Source organism: Ascaphus truei, chromosome 4, assembly GCF_040206685.1.
Source record: "Ascaphus truei isolate aAscTru1 chromosome 4, aAscTru1.hap1, whole genome shotgun sequence".
Taxonomy (NCBI): Eukaryota; Metazoa; Chordata; class Amphibia; order Anura; family Ascaphidae; genus Ascaphus; species Ascaphus truei.
In genome coordinates, this window is record NC_134486.1 from 42,389,982 (window position 1) to 42,403,516 (window position 13,535).

Here is a 13,535-nt window from a genome sequence, read left to right on the forward strand (position 1 = left end):
CGCAGGGCAGGAGATGGTAGTGGGGGTGTCCCCCCCTTCTCTCCCTGTCCCCGCTTACCCAGACTTCCCGCTGATCCCCGCGCAGGGCTGGAGATGGTCAGGGGGGGGGGGGGGGGGTGGCGAGCGGGGCAGTGGTGGTGTTCGGTTGCGCAGCCTTTCCTCTTCTTCCCCCTGTCGTGTGTGTGTGTATGTATGGGTGGGTGTGTGTGCATGGGTGTGTGCGTGTGTGTATGCATGGCTGTGTGTGTGTGTGTGTGTGTGTATATGCATGGCTGTGTGTGTGTATGCATGGCTGTGTGTGTGTGTGTGTATGCATGGGTGTGTGTATGCATGGGTGTGTGTGTATGCATGGGTGTGTATGCATGTCTGTGTGTGTGTGTGTGTGCATGTGCGTATGCATGTGTGTGTGTGTGTGTATGCATGGGTGTGTGTGTGTGTGTGTGTGTGTATGCATGGGTGTGTGTGTATGCATGGGTGTGTGTGTATGCATGGGTGTGTGTGTGTGTGTATGCATTGGTGTGTGTGTGTGTGTAAGCATGGGTGTGTGTGTGTGTGTGTATGTATGGGTGTGTGTGTATGCATGGGTGTGTGTGTGTGTGTATGCATGGGTGTGTGTGTGTATGCATGGGTGTGTGTGTGTGTATGCATGGGTGTGTGTGTGTGTGTATGCATGTGTATGTGTGTGTATGCATGTGTGTGTATGGGTGTGTGTGCATGGGAGTGTGCCTCCCCCCCACCCTGCCGTAACAATTTTTTATGCTGTCAACAGTTATTCCTAATGTATTTGTCCCATTCTACACCCAGTCAGTCACCCACCCCAGTCAGTCACTCAGTAACCCAGTCAGTCACTCATCCACCCAGTCACTCAGTAACCCACTCACCCAGTCAGTCAGTAACCCAGTCAGTCACTCTCTCTCCCACACTCACTCTCTCTCTCCCACACTCACTCTCTCTCTCCCCCACTCACTCTCTCTCCCACACTCACTCTCTCTCCCACACACTCTCTCTCTCGACTAGGTTTGGGGGCGGGACTAGGTGGTGAGTAGATTTTTTTTGGTTGGGCGAGTAGATTTTTGGGTGATTTGTCGAACACTGTATATATATATATATATATATATATATATATATATATATATATATATATATATATATATATATATATACACACACACACACACACGTAGTTCTCGCTATCCAACGTTTCACTTTACAACGAATGACATATCCAACGCAACCCTATGGGCGGTTTTTCGACGCCTGAATGCGTTATCCAACACTCACTGCCACTGATTAACATGGGACTCACTTTACAACGGTTTCACTATACAACACTACTTCCAGAACGGATTCCGTTGGATAACCGAGGACTGCCTCAATATATATATATATATATATATATATATATATATATATATATATATATATATATATACCGTTTTTGGCACATCTAGAGTCATCCCCTAATAATGACACCTACTTCTAAAAAAAAAAAAAAAAAAAAAAAAAAGAAGAAGAATAGGCCAGTCATTTCTTTTTTTTATATCTTTATATAAATCTATACATTACATAACAAATGTTTAACATTTAGCATTTATGCTTGAGAAATCCCTTGTATCCCAGATATAAGGTATTTAAAATGGCCCTGCATTTACCCGTGTTATTGAAACATGTCACCATGGTAAGCCCTGATGCCATTGAAATTAATAACCTGTAAAATAAAAGTTTTAGGGGGGGGGGGACAGGGGGGGAAAGATAACTGCTCAATTTAAAAGGAAGTGGCACTTTTCAGGGGGGAGGGATTGCTACGTCAATATCTTGATAGCTTTAACTAAAAAAAATGATCATGATAAAAAGTTTTTATGTATATTTACATGCTTAAAATGAATCAGAATACTTTGAAGGGAAGTGTAAATTACTGCACATTACACGGTTCCTCATTTTCAGATTGTTCTTGTAAATATTTGCTAGATATTCTGTCTCTTTCCATATGACTGTTACTGCTTGGGCTTTCGGAAGCTGTGTCCTTGAGCTTGTTGTAAGCAGAGAGCGGAGATGAGAGTTCCATTGTTCCGATGCCTGCTCCCCACTGAACCTGTTCCATATCGGTCAACTGCAATACAGAAAGGTCTGGTTAGGTAAAATCCAAAACACTGCAATTCCCCCAAAAAACCCTGCTTAAATGCATCTTGAAAATGACGAGTACTTCTGAACTAAATAAAGTCTCATGCACTTTCACATCTTTTGTGTAACCTTAGTAAGCCCTTATATCAGTGGTGCTCAATTCCAGTCTGTAAGACCCCCCAACAGGTCAGATTTTAAGGATATCCCTGCATCAGCACAGGTGGTGCAGTCTGCAACCGAGACATTGATTGAGGCACCTGTGCTGAAGCAGGGATATCCTTAAAATCTGACCTGTTGGCGGGTCTTGAAGACTGGAGTTCAGCACTCCTGAGTCATAACAATTACGGCTGGTACTACTGTTGGCCCAGCTGCCTGCCCTCCCACCCATGATTTTATTTCCCTCGGTGACCTGCCCAATAGCTGTAAAGCAGGTTCTTCAATAGATAAAGTGTTATATTCAAGAAGTATCTAAAAGGCTTTGAACTATATGGAGCCTCAGAAAGTACGAAGGAGTTTGAGGCTTAAGAGCAGGTAGTAAGGAGTTTGCTGATGAAGGGGATACAGTAATGGGCTTTTCAGATACAAATGAAAAGTAGCCTGAAGCTCAATATTTAAGTATACTTGTGTTCAAATCAACAAGGCAAAGTGCTTTACGTCTAAAAAAACGTGCTACTTTTTAAAATCACTTTAACATGGATATACGGTTATATATTTTCAATCACGGTTAGTATTTTAATCCACATACAGTAAAATTGATTTAGTTCCAGGAATCAATTTATGGATTCCAACAATGATCTAATTGAGGAGTGGGCATTTTTTTTACATTGTGGGAACCTGGGCTCCCCCGAGTCAAACACCCCTCTTTTCAGCTCTGGCGATGCCCCGCTTCCCGAGATACTTACCGTTGAAGTTACCAGATTTAAATATCCCTCGGGGGAAACAAAATGGCTGCCAAATACAAAACCAATAGGAAGCTGCAACATTGTCAATTGTTGCTTCCTATTGAATGGCCATTTCAATCCCCTTTAAAACTCAGGCAGTAACCAGTAACTATCTCGGGAATCAGGGGGTCCATGGAGCTGAAAATAGTGCGGTCCAGTTCCGGAGCATACCCCGGTTCCAACAATGTAAATAAAAATAAAGCAAATGGAGATTAGTTAGAGTGGATTACTCCTTTACGTACTATTTGCATCGCATTGTTACCGACACCGTTCTGGCAGCGGAGGGGTTAATCATTGCTTACAGTAGCTCATTTCTCATTGCATACATGTATATTTAAATGGTGTTGGACATAAGAAAGGTTAGAGCTGCCGGGCACTTGGGCATTTCTTTATTATATCAACCGAATACAATGTATGCGTATAATGTACATCTATGTGCAAATTTCTTCATGCGGAATTGCAAACCTTGACCAAAACTCATTATCCTAACCCATTTTGGTCTCCAAAGAGTGAAACTTGTATGTTAAAGAAAAATATATGTATTGTCGATGTACAATTTTTAAATATATTGTGTCAGTATATTAAATATATTCAACTAATGCTAAGGGTCAGAAGTATTTGTTTTACAAACTGAATGCACAAAAATAATCACTGTATGCCCTCCAGATGTAATGTGAGAAACTTCCAGTTCTGTGTGTTTTGTTAGCATATCTGTATGGATTTACCATGTGTGATTTGCTGCCCTCAGCTGTTGGATTGGAGAAGTCAGTAAGGTTTTCCAAATTCATTTTTGGTGAACAGAGGCTGGACGGAGACTGCCTTTGGGCAGCAAGACGGGGGCTTGTCCTTTTAGGTAGTGCTGTCCTGCGCATAACAAAGGGACTTTTCTTTCCTGAGGGAATATCAGAAAATCCTGAAAAGAGATTAATAGAAACCGGTGGTGTTGGTGAACTAAAATTGTATCTGACACACTTTAAGACTCCCTAACTGCAAAATGAAAACGAACCGGTATGTGTACATTCACACAGATATAGGCAGTCCTCGTTTTACAACGCTTCGCTTTACAACGAATGGCTTATCCAACGCTATGCAATGCATACCTATATTCATTTTTACAACGCCAAAACGGCTTATCCAACGCTCTTAAGACGCTTTGCAACGTTGTGTATGTGTGTATATATATATATATATACACATTCACATAAACAACGTTGCAAAGCGTCGTAAGAGCGTATATATATATATATATATAATATTATACTATATATATAATACAGTATATACACTATATAATTTATGTGTGTGCTGCATATCTTATTGCTGGCATAAAATATTTGGTGTATTTTAGTGTTAAAAATGCCTTCAGGAACGGAACCTTTCATTTAAACAGTGTTCCTATGGGAAAACGTGTTTCGCTTTACAACGCCATTTTGAGTAACGCATTGTGTCGGATAACCGAGGACTGCCTGTACAGAGAACACAAATATTTTGAAGTCAGTGCTTAAATGGTTATGTATCATAAAGAAGAGGTACCTCCCTCCACAGACAAAGAGAGTATATAGAATACCCAGTAACGTGCACGCTCAGGACTGACGGATTACATTGACAGAGTGAATTGGTGTAAATACATGGACTGAGGTTAGCACAAGAGACACCTTTCCCATCCTGTTCACCGTTATACAAGCACTTTCCTATATATCTCATGTGTGTGCTCCTCCTTCTGTACAGCTACCCGTAACTGAGGAACGGAACCTTTTCGCGTGGCCGTCTCACCGCAGCCGCTGTCATTTAGCTGCTGTTGATCAACCGCAGGGGAGAGCTAGCCGCCGACCGTTTCCCCACAAAAGTAAGTGGCTAGAGGGCATAGTGTTGGTATTTGGGGTTAACTTTGGGGTTTTTTGGGGAAGGGGTTAAGATTAGCGGGTAAGGGGTTAACAGGTTAGGTGTCAAATTGGGGGATAAGTTTATGGGTTTTAAGAAAAGGAGTTAATAGGTTAATATAAGGAGTTTTAGGGTAAAATGTTAATGGGTTAGGGTAAGGGGATGAGGGTTTGTAGGATACGGGGTTAAAGACGTACCTTTGCGGTGAAATGACCGGTGGCTAGCTTTCCCTGTGGCTGATCGGCTATGGAGAGATGGCCACGCCAAAAAGTCCTATACCGCCCATAATTGTCCCATTCTCCTTCCTATAAGCTCCCCAATTCACATGCTCCTTCCTCCTCTGAATCACTCAATGTGTGTCCCAAATACACTGCTGTCTGGTAGGTAGCACATAGAGCGTAAAGGAAGAAGAAACATGAAGGAGGCGGGAGAACCCTGTATTTCAGTTTTATTCCCCTGGATGGAACAAATTATATTAAACATACCTTTTTTCACCACTTCTGGAAGCCCGTCTGGCTCAATCTCCACATCTTCCTCAGTGGCGGGTTGTTTAGATACACCACTGCTTACAGTATTCTTAATTCTCTTTGGCAAGCGCTGGGGTGTTGCAGATTTCTGCTCTTGGTTGTCTTCTGTACCTTCTTGAGCTCGTTGTCTCTTACCTGGTTGTTTCCTTGCTCCCTGTGTTAACCTCCTGTTCTTTGGGCCTTTTCTGTTACTTGTATTTAAAGAATTGTCTGAGGTCTGTGGTGCAGAATGGACTTCTTCGCTGGTTTCAAATTGTTTCAGCCTTGAACTCAGTAAATCCACTTGCTTTTGTAACGTGTCATTGGCATCCTCCAGTTTGTGGAATTTAATAATTAATGTGCAGTATTTGTCAATGCTCTCGTCGGCCTCTAATGTTTTTTCTTCCAAAGACTCTTTCAATTCTTCTATTTCTGATATTAAATCATTGGCACTGGTGTCCATTCCTGTATCTGCACCAAAGGAAAAGCACTTGTAATATGGCATAAATATAAATACCTGCTATCAAGAACCAGATAGCCCTACTAAAAGCTTTTGACTTGCTAGGGGTATTTCGATTGCACCCCGATTCCAAAAACTAGACACCAGTCCCCAATGCTGAATTTTAATCTGTCAAATAACTTTGAAAGCTGTATTGGGAGCTCCAAGGCAACGTGGAAGACCAAAATGTTTCTATTTAACCATATTTTCTGAAATCCGGTATAACTCCTGCATAGCTAGGTAGGGTTTTATGTACTATACATCTCTGAGCATTATTTCAATAGCAAATTCTCTTGGAAACAATTTCACTAAGGAACAAAAAATAAATCATGGCAACCCAACTCCTGAGTGCACTTTTGCTTTAAAATCATAACAAAAGGTCTACCCTGATAAGAGGTCAACTGCTCACTATTACATCAATAATGTTTTAAAAACACAGTAACTTGCAGAAGAGGCGTATGCACATGAATGAAGCACAACATTTCAGGACCTATGTATGAAGGCCAAAAAAGTGGTATAACATTTGGACTAAATCTTTCAAGGATAATAATCCTATTGGTTTCAAATCGATTTTTCTCCAGATACATCTGGTGCAGCTTCTTTGCCTTATAATCGCCTTGATATATACACCCCGTGATATATTTCCCCCGGTCAACATATGCATGGTGCAGACCAATGTGGCACACACCAGTCAGGAGACTAATGAACAGATGGAGCAGGCTTCACTGTTACCCCAGATAAAACAAAATATCACATAATAATAACTAAAAATATCAGATTTGTGCAGAATATCACAGTATTTCCCAACAAACAGGAAGAATGAAGCTTGCTACATCCGTATGCTTTCGCTAGTTTATGTGCTTGTGTTTTATATGACCTGTACTGTACAATTTGTGAGGGACGTGGGAGGGATATGTGCTGGAGGGTTGAGGCATAATGTTTCAGGTTTGCAAAAGGTTTCTTCTCCACCTAGGGACTATTGAAATGTTATTTATATGGAGATAAGCTTCTACAACACAACTCTGCTGTCAAGTTTCCCAAATGACAGACACTAGAAATGTTCAGGTGCCTAAAAGCATGTTAGGCTATTTACTGACTGAGAAGACTATAGATCCTTTAGTGCTGTGTGTAATTGTTTAACACATGTAAGTAGACAGTACATACTTTTTTGTTTTTGTTGCAAATCCTTGAAAGCCTCTTCGTGCTGCATGATCTGTTTTTGCAGCTGTTCCTTTTCATGCTCCATCTGTTTGCATGATTTTATCCAAAGATTAAGTTTATTGCAGGTAGTTCCGTTTTCCTTCTTCAGGAGTTCAACATTGACCTAAACATAACATTATAGGAAATTGTTTTCTTTGTTTTTATTTCATTTGAAATCTATCTGTATGTATGTCTTTATTTTTATAGCGCCATCAATGCACATAGCGCTTCACAGCAGTAATACACTCTACAATCTTATAAATACCAGATAATACAAATAACAGATCATAGGAATAAGTGCTTTAGACATAAAAGTAACATTTAGGAAAAGGAGTCCCTGCTCTGAAGAGCTTACAATCTAATTGGTAGGAGGAACATACAGATACAGTAGGAGGGCATACTGGTAAGTGCGTCTGCAAGGGGCCAAGCTTTATGTATCAGGTGTATAATGTTAGCCACGGAGCTACTTCGTTAAGCAGGTGTGTTTAAAGGTGGATAGAGAGGGTGCTAGTCGGGTATTGAGGGGATGGCATTCCAGAGGTGTGGGGCAGTCAGTGAGAAAGGTTTAGGGCAGAAGAGGGCCTTATTTTGTTTTGACCAAGGAACATTTCCAATTCTTGTATTTGCTTTTGGCCGATATAAGCCATTTTGTTTTTTCATTTTTTTCTTATACAGGATTGAAGCAGGGGGTCTCCAGAACTGAACCCCGGTAAATTTCAGCTCAGGGAACCCCCTGCTTTCGGAGATGCGTACCTCTGTAGTGGGGGCCGTTAGCCACCCCAGGGTTCATATTATGGATTTTCAAAGCTTCTGTGGCCTGCAGGCCAATAGGAGGCTGTGACGTCACCGGCTGCGGCTTCCTATTGGCCCATGTGACTGGGGGCTGTAAACTGCAGGAGATACCAGCACCACATTCAGAGGTAATTATCTCTGGAAGCAGGGGGTTACCAGAGCGGAAATTAATGGGGTTCAGTTCCGGGAACCCCCTGCTTTAAACCTGTATAAGAAAAAAAAATGAAAAAACAATATGGCTTGGATTGCTCCTTTAACACACTTTATCCTCTGCCATGTTCATTTTTAAGGGGCTCAACTGTAATAGGTTGGAGTGAAGCTATAATCACCATAGAATTTACTATAGTCGCAGACAGCAGTGGTTTTCAGGTTGGTTTGAGGAGTATTTGTATGTAGGATGAAGCCAATTCAACGCTGGTCAGAAAAGTAATCCCACCAGGCTTACTTTTATAAAAATATATATTTACAAGATAAATGCATCAGAGCAAATACAGCACAGTAATTATTTTTCAGCCGTGTTACACATTACAAATTAATACAGCTGTCAAAGCGACACTTACCTGAAGTTTGTAAAACTCCTCCAGCTGCTTCTGAGCATTGCATAGGGATTGATTTAATTCACTGTTGCTTGATTTTAAGCAATCAATTTCATGTTTGTGTGCATTAAGATGCTCTTCTACGGAGACCAGTTTCTCTTGATAACTCTGAATTTCTCCTTTGTGCTATACAAAGAAGCAAACAAATTGTTAATGAGGATATACACCCAGTAAAACAAGTATCCATTAAACTTTCTGGCACCATATCTTCATTCCTTAAAGCAGGGGTTCTCAACTCCAGTACTCAAGACCCCCAAATAGGTCAGTTTTCAGGACAGCCCAGCTTCAGCACAGGGGGCTCAATTAAGACTGAGCCACCTGTGCTGAAGCAGGGATAGAGAACACGAAGAGAACAGAACCCCAATCGAGAGCACTCATACACTATATAGTCACAGATACAACAGTGGAGATGGGAGTGTAACGTAAAATGTAGTGAGGAGTGAAAGGGATTAAAAAAACTTTAATTGGAGGTGTACTCAAATAAAATAAATAGAATGCTAAGGTTTCCAATGAAGTGAGACTCAATAATGAGCCAAAAAAGCAGTGAAATATTAAAATCAGCCGGATACTGAGCGTAACAAACGTGCTGCCCTCCTGTAAATGATACAGGATGCAGGTGTGTCACCTGTCTGCAATCGGAGGTGAAGAGGGCCTAGCCACTGGTAGAAGCGCTAAGTACAGCTAATGCTTGTATTGGCTCTCTCACACAAGCATAACCCTGATGGTAAGTCTGCCCGTAGGATAGTGTGGCTAGAGAGTGATACAGTGGGTCAAACAGTGTGACCAAAACAAACAGTGTGAGTGTCATTGTAAGCCTGAATACACAGATAGCGGTCTGGATTAAGGAGCAGTCTAGATATGACTGTTCCAAAATCTCTATGTAACCTGATAGCCTATTGTATGTGCATCATTTTAACACACATGGTATCTAGGTTGTAGCTGAAGTGCGCACTCACGGGAGTGAGCTGGATGAATCAGCTGACCGGCATATCTCGATGTAAGGGTAGTCAAACACTTGGTTAGCCCGAAATCACTTTGGTCAATAACGGGCAGGTGAAGAACTAGAACAACAGTGCACAAGTAGTGCCTGCTTAAACTGAATATCCCGCAGATGATAGACATGGTATCCGGTAGTGATACAGCAGCCCCAGTGGTAACGCTTAATAGCAGTGCACCAACTTGCTAGTGCTGGGTGATTAGAGTACAAACCGGTGGTTGCTTCTGTAGTTTAAAACCAGTTCAACATGCTAATGCACGCACATAGCTCCAAGCAGAGAGCAAGCAGAAGCGGTCGCGCTCCGATCACGAGCACTAACCCCGCCCCTCTGACGTAATGACGTTACATGCCGACGTACGTTTCGCTGGGCGTGCTTTCTCAAGGCTGAACCGGGGATATCCTGAAAACCTGACCTATTTGGGGGTCTTGAGGATTGGAGTCGAGAAGCCCTAAGCTCATTGCTCAAGTTTGGCATTCGCTTGTCTAGACTAAAGAAACCTACAACTCATCCACTATTAGAAAGACCGACAACACAATGCTCTGCTGTCCTCTCTGGAAGAGAAGGGCTTAACAGGGAACCTGCAGACCGACTCATATTAACAATGGTAAACATTCCCATCTATTTTAGTTTTATATACGCAAAAAAAATAGTCGCTACAGATCTTTAAAAATCATGAAATAACTTTCAATGGATTTTTTTTTTGATACATCTGGCACCGTTCTTATGCTCCAGAATTGCACCCCTTTTGCCTTTCTACATAGCCCCCCACATACCTCCTCTCCTCCCCCTTTCTTCTGAACCCTGTATAGCTTGGTACTCCTGTGCAACTACTGGAAAATAAAAATAATTAACTGTTTATCGGGTTAAGGAGTGATCTAAACTTTGCCACTGTCACCTGTTCCATTAGTTCACCCAGCAGAGCCTGATGATTTGATTCGGTGTGAAGATGCCTGCTCTGATATTCTGCCAGGTCTTCTTTGCTTTTCTGAGCCTTCATATTTAATTCTATCTGAAGTTTTGTAATAGTCTCTTTCATTCCAGCATTTTCTGATGTTGCAGCAAGGAGCAGAGCCTACAAAGAGTATAACATCATCTTATAAAGGACACTAGAGTGATTTTATTTTTACATTTCCGGACATTGTACCATTTCAGCAGTACAAGAATATGTCTGAATTTCATAAAGTAGCAGTATTGTGAATGGAGACACATTCCAGCTAATTATCTAGCTAAAGGCATCACAGACTTTTCATAGAAATTATTAAAAAAAAAAAAAGACAATGTGGTCAACCATTTAAAACACGGCAGTGTGTGCGAACTGGGTACCAAGTGCTTAACAGAATATCCATACAGTCATCAAAATAATGCAATGATAATACAGGAATAAAGCGAACACTTGGAGAGAGGTATTCCTGCTTCAACTGAAAGTGATATAGCAATAGTAGCAATAAATGTATTGGTGGATCACCTAGAGCAGTAGTTCTCATCCATGTCTGTCTCGACACATAATGATCAATTGCTGAGGCACCCCTAGAATAGTGCAAACACTTACACACAGTCACACAAGAGGAGAGACCGTAACTAACACACACGCAGACACGCACAGGGGACGGCAGTCACTCACGCACGCACAGGGGACGGCAGTCACTCACGCACGCACAGGGGACGGCAGTCACTCACGCACGCACAGGGGACGGCAGTCACTCACGCACGCACAGGGGACGGCAGTCACTCACGCACGCACATGGGACGGCAGTCACTCACGCACGCACAGGGGACGGCAGTCACTCACGCACGCACAGGGGACGGTAGTCACTCACGCACGCACAGGGGACGGCAGTCACTCACGCACGCACAGGGGACGGCAGTCACTCACGCACGCACAGGGGACGGCAGTCACTCACGCACGCACAGGGGACGGCAGTCACTCACGCACGCACAGGGGACGGCAGTCACTCACGCACCCACAGGGGACGGCAGTCACGCACAAGAATAACAATCTCACACAGGACAAAATCTCACACAGGACAGTCACAGAAAAAACTGGACAGACAGCAATTGTCAACTCCCTCTGCTCCCAGCTCTATTCTGCTCTATTTGATCACGCCCCCAGTTAGGTTCCACACACCTCCTCCTGATTGGCTGCAGCTGATTAGTGCAACAAATCAGGATGGAGGAAGCTGCCCAACCCCTTAGCAACTAGATATAAATAAAGCCAAGCTTAGGTATGACCTAACATAACGAAGTCCCTGCCTTAACCTTAACGGGCTTTAGTGGATATGTGCTGTTATGGGAACACCGCATATGCATCTCATTATCATTAACGGCTGTTCAACACACTTCTCTTTACAGAAGAAAACATGACTTAATGTTATTCTCGCTTGTGGATGCAGCATTACTCTTAATATGACATTCATTTAGGTTAATGTCACAGACTTCAGAGTTTTGTGGATTTGGGCCTTAGATAGCACTGATAAGGGAGTTCAAGAGTTGTGGGGCAGCCTCAAAATTAGTAGAGGCCAGCATGAAAGAAAGGAGACAAACAAGGGTAGAGCAGGGGAAAGTAAGAGGTCAGGGCTCAAAGTTAACATGGGGAAAGGGAGTGCAAAGCCTTAAACAAAAGAATGATTTATATTCTAAACAATGTCTTAGACTACATCTCTAAAACCAAAAACATATTTTAATAAAGATTAAAGAAAAGTCTCACGTATGAAGCATTAGTATCGTTCCACTCACTCAATTTTTAGGAGCCCACGTTTTGGTAGGGGAGGCGGTGGGGTACCCCCTTCCCTTTGACAGTTCTATGTAACTCTGTATGTGTGTCACACAGACCTGTCAATAGGAGAGGGGTAGCCTCCCCTCCCCTGCACCTAAAAAAAACAGCTGGCTCCAAAGCATGTGTCTGTGCGAGTGTGTCTGTGACACACACACACACACACACACACGCACTCCTCCCCATGCCACTGTGCATTAAGACGATGAGGAGCGCCTCCCAGGGCTCTCGTGCTGCATCTGCCTCCTGATTTCCCATCACTGAGCTGCGTGGCACTTACTTGACCTGTCAATCAATGCCGCTGCCAGCTCCAACACATTTGGCTTTAATATGTGGCTGGGGAGAGAGGTTGTCGGTGGCAGCTGTGATGGACAAGTCTGTTATCACTGCGCACAGCACGGGCGCTAGAGGGGAAGCTTTAAGCACCCGGGAGTTTTCCAGCCCTGACTTACAGAGCTAGGACCCCTATGTTCGCAGATCACCAATACAATTTAATCAAAGTAAACTGGAAAAATATTTAATATTCATATCAAAAAATAAATAAACAAAAAGGAAACCTTACATTTTGGCCTTCATTCTGTTGCTTAACTGTCTGCATTTGCCCATCAAATGACTCCCTTTCCAAAGTGATCTCTTGCTCAATGGTTTTGATTTGAAGATCAGCATCGAGTAGTTTGCGCTGCAAGCTAGTACTATTTTCTGTTAATTCACCTACCTGAATTTTAACACAGATGGAACATTAAAACATTAGTGATCGGCATGCAAGCAGAACAAAAAAAAAACAAAAATGTAAAAGTGCCCAGAAAATAATATTGGATACACTTGTTATAAAGCGGTTAAAACTGCATGGAAGTGTATGGCTGAAACTTTAGCAATCCTCCTCCCCCCCCCCCCCCTTGCTTTCCCCCTTTAAGAGGAAACAAAAACACACAACCTAAAACTTTATGTACACAAACTGTAATAGAGCTAATAAATTGACTGCGAAAGTATCATAATCTACTTTAATTTGACTTCTTTAACATAATGTGCCTTCTTAAAAATCACTAGTTTCACTAATATGTTCCTCTAGTTCAGTGGTTTACAGCCTTTTTTGGTTAAGGACCCTTATAATTATATTTTTTAATTCTGTGGAACCCCAACCCTCTCTAATAGCGCGTCTGAGATCAGATGCATTGTAAGGAACCCCAACCCTCTCTAATAGCGCGTCTGAGATCAGATGCATTGTAAATTC

At 42.4% G+C, this 13,535-nt stretch overlaps 1 protein-coding gene across 3 annotated transcripts in view; it reads right to left on the minus strand.

Moving 5' to 3' along the window:
* Positions 1-1,563: 1,563 nt before the first annotated feature.
* Positions 1,564-13,535, minus strand: part of CENPF (centromere protein F) — a 48,247-nt gene continuing 36,275 nt past the window's right edge. Inside the window, exons 15-21 of one of the 3 annotated variants that reach the window (XM_075595624.1) lie at positions 12,867-13,019; positions 10,430-10,606; positions 8,501-8,662; positions 7,113-7,272; positions 5,429-5,920; positions 3,788-3,975; positions 1,564-2,092 (exon numbers count right to left, since the gene is read on the minus strand). In XM_075595624.1, coding sequence (XP_075451739.1) covers positions 1,913-2,092; positions 3,788-3,975; positions 5,429-5,920; positions 7,113-7,272; positions 8,501-8,662; positions 10,430-10,606; positions 12,867-13,019 — 1,512 coding nt within the window. In that variant the 3' untranslated portion in view covers positions 1,564-1,912. Of the gene's footprint in view, positions 2,111-3,787; positions 3,976-5,428; positions 5,921-7,112; positions 7,273-8,500; positions 8,663-10,429; positions 10,607-12,866; positions 13,020-13,535 lie in introns of all 3 variants that reach the window. The other 2 variants (XM_075595623.1, XM_075595625.1) reach the window with 2 other exon arrangements.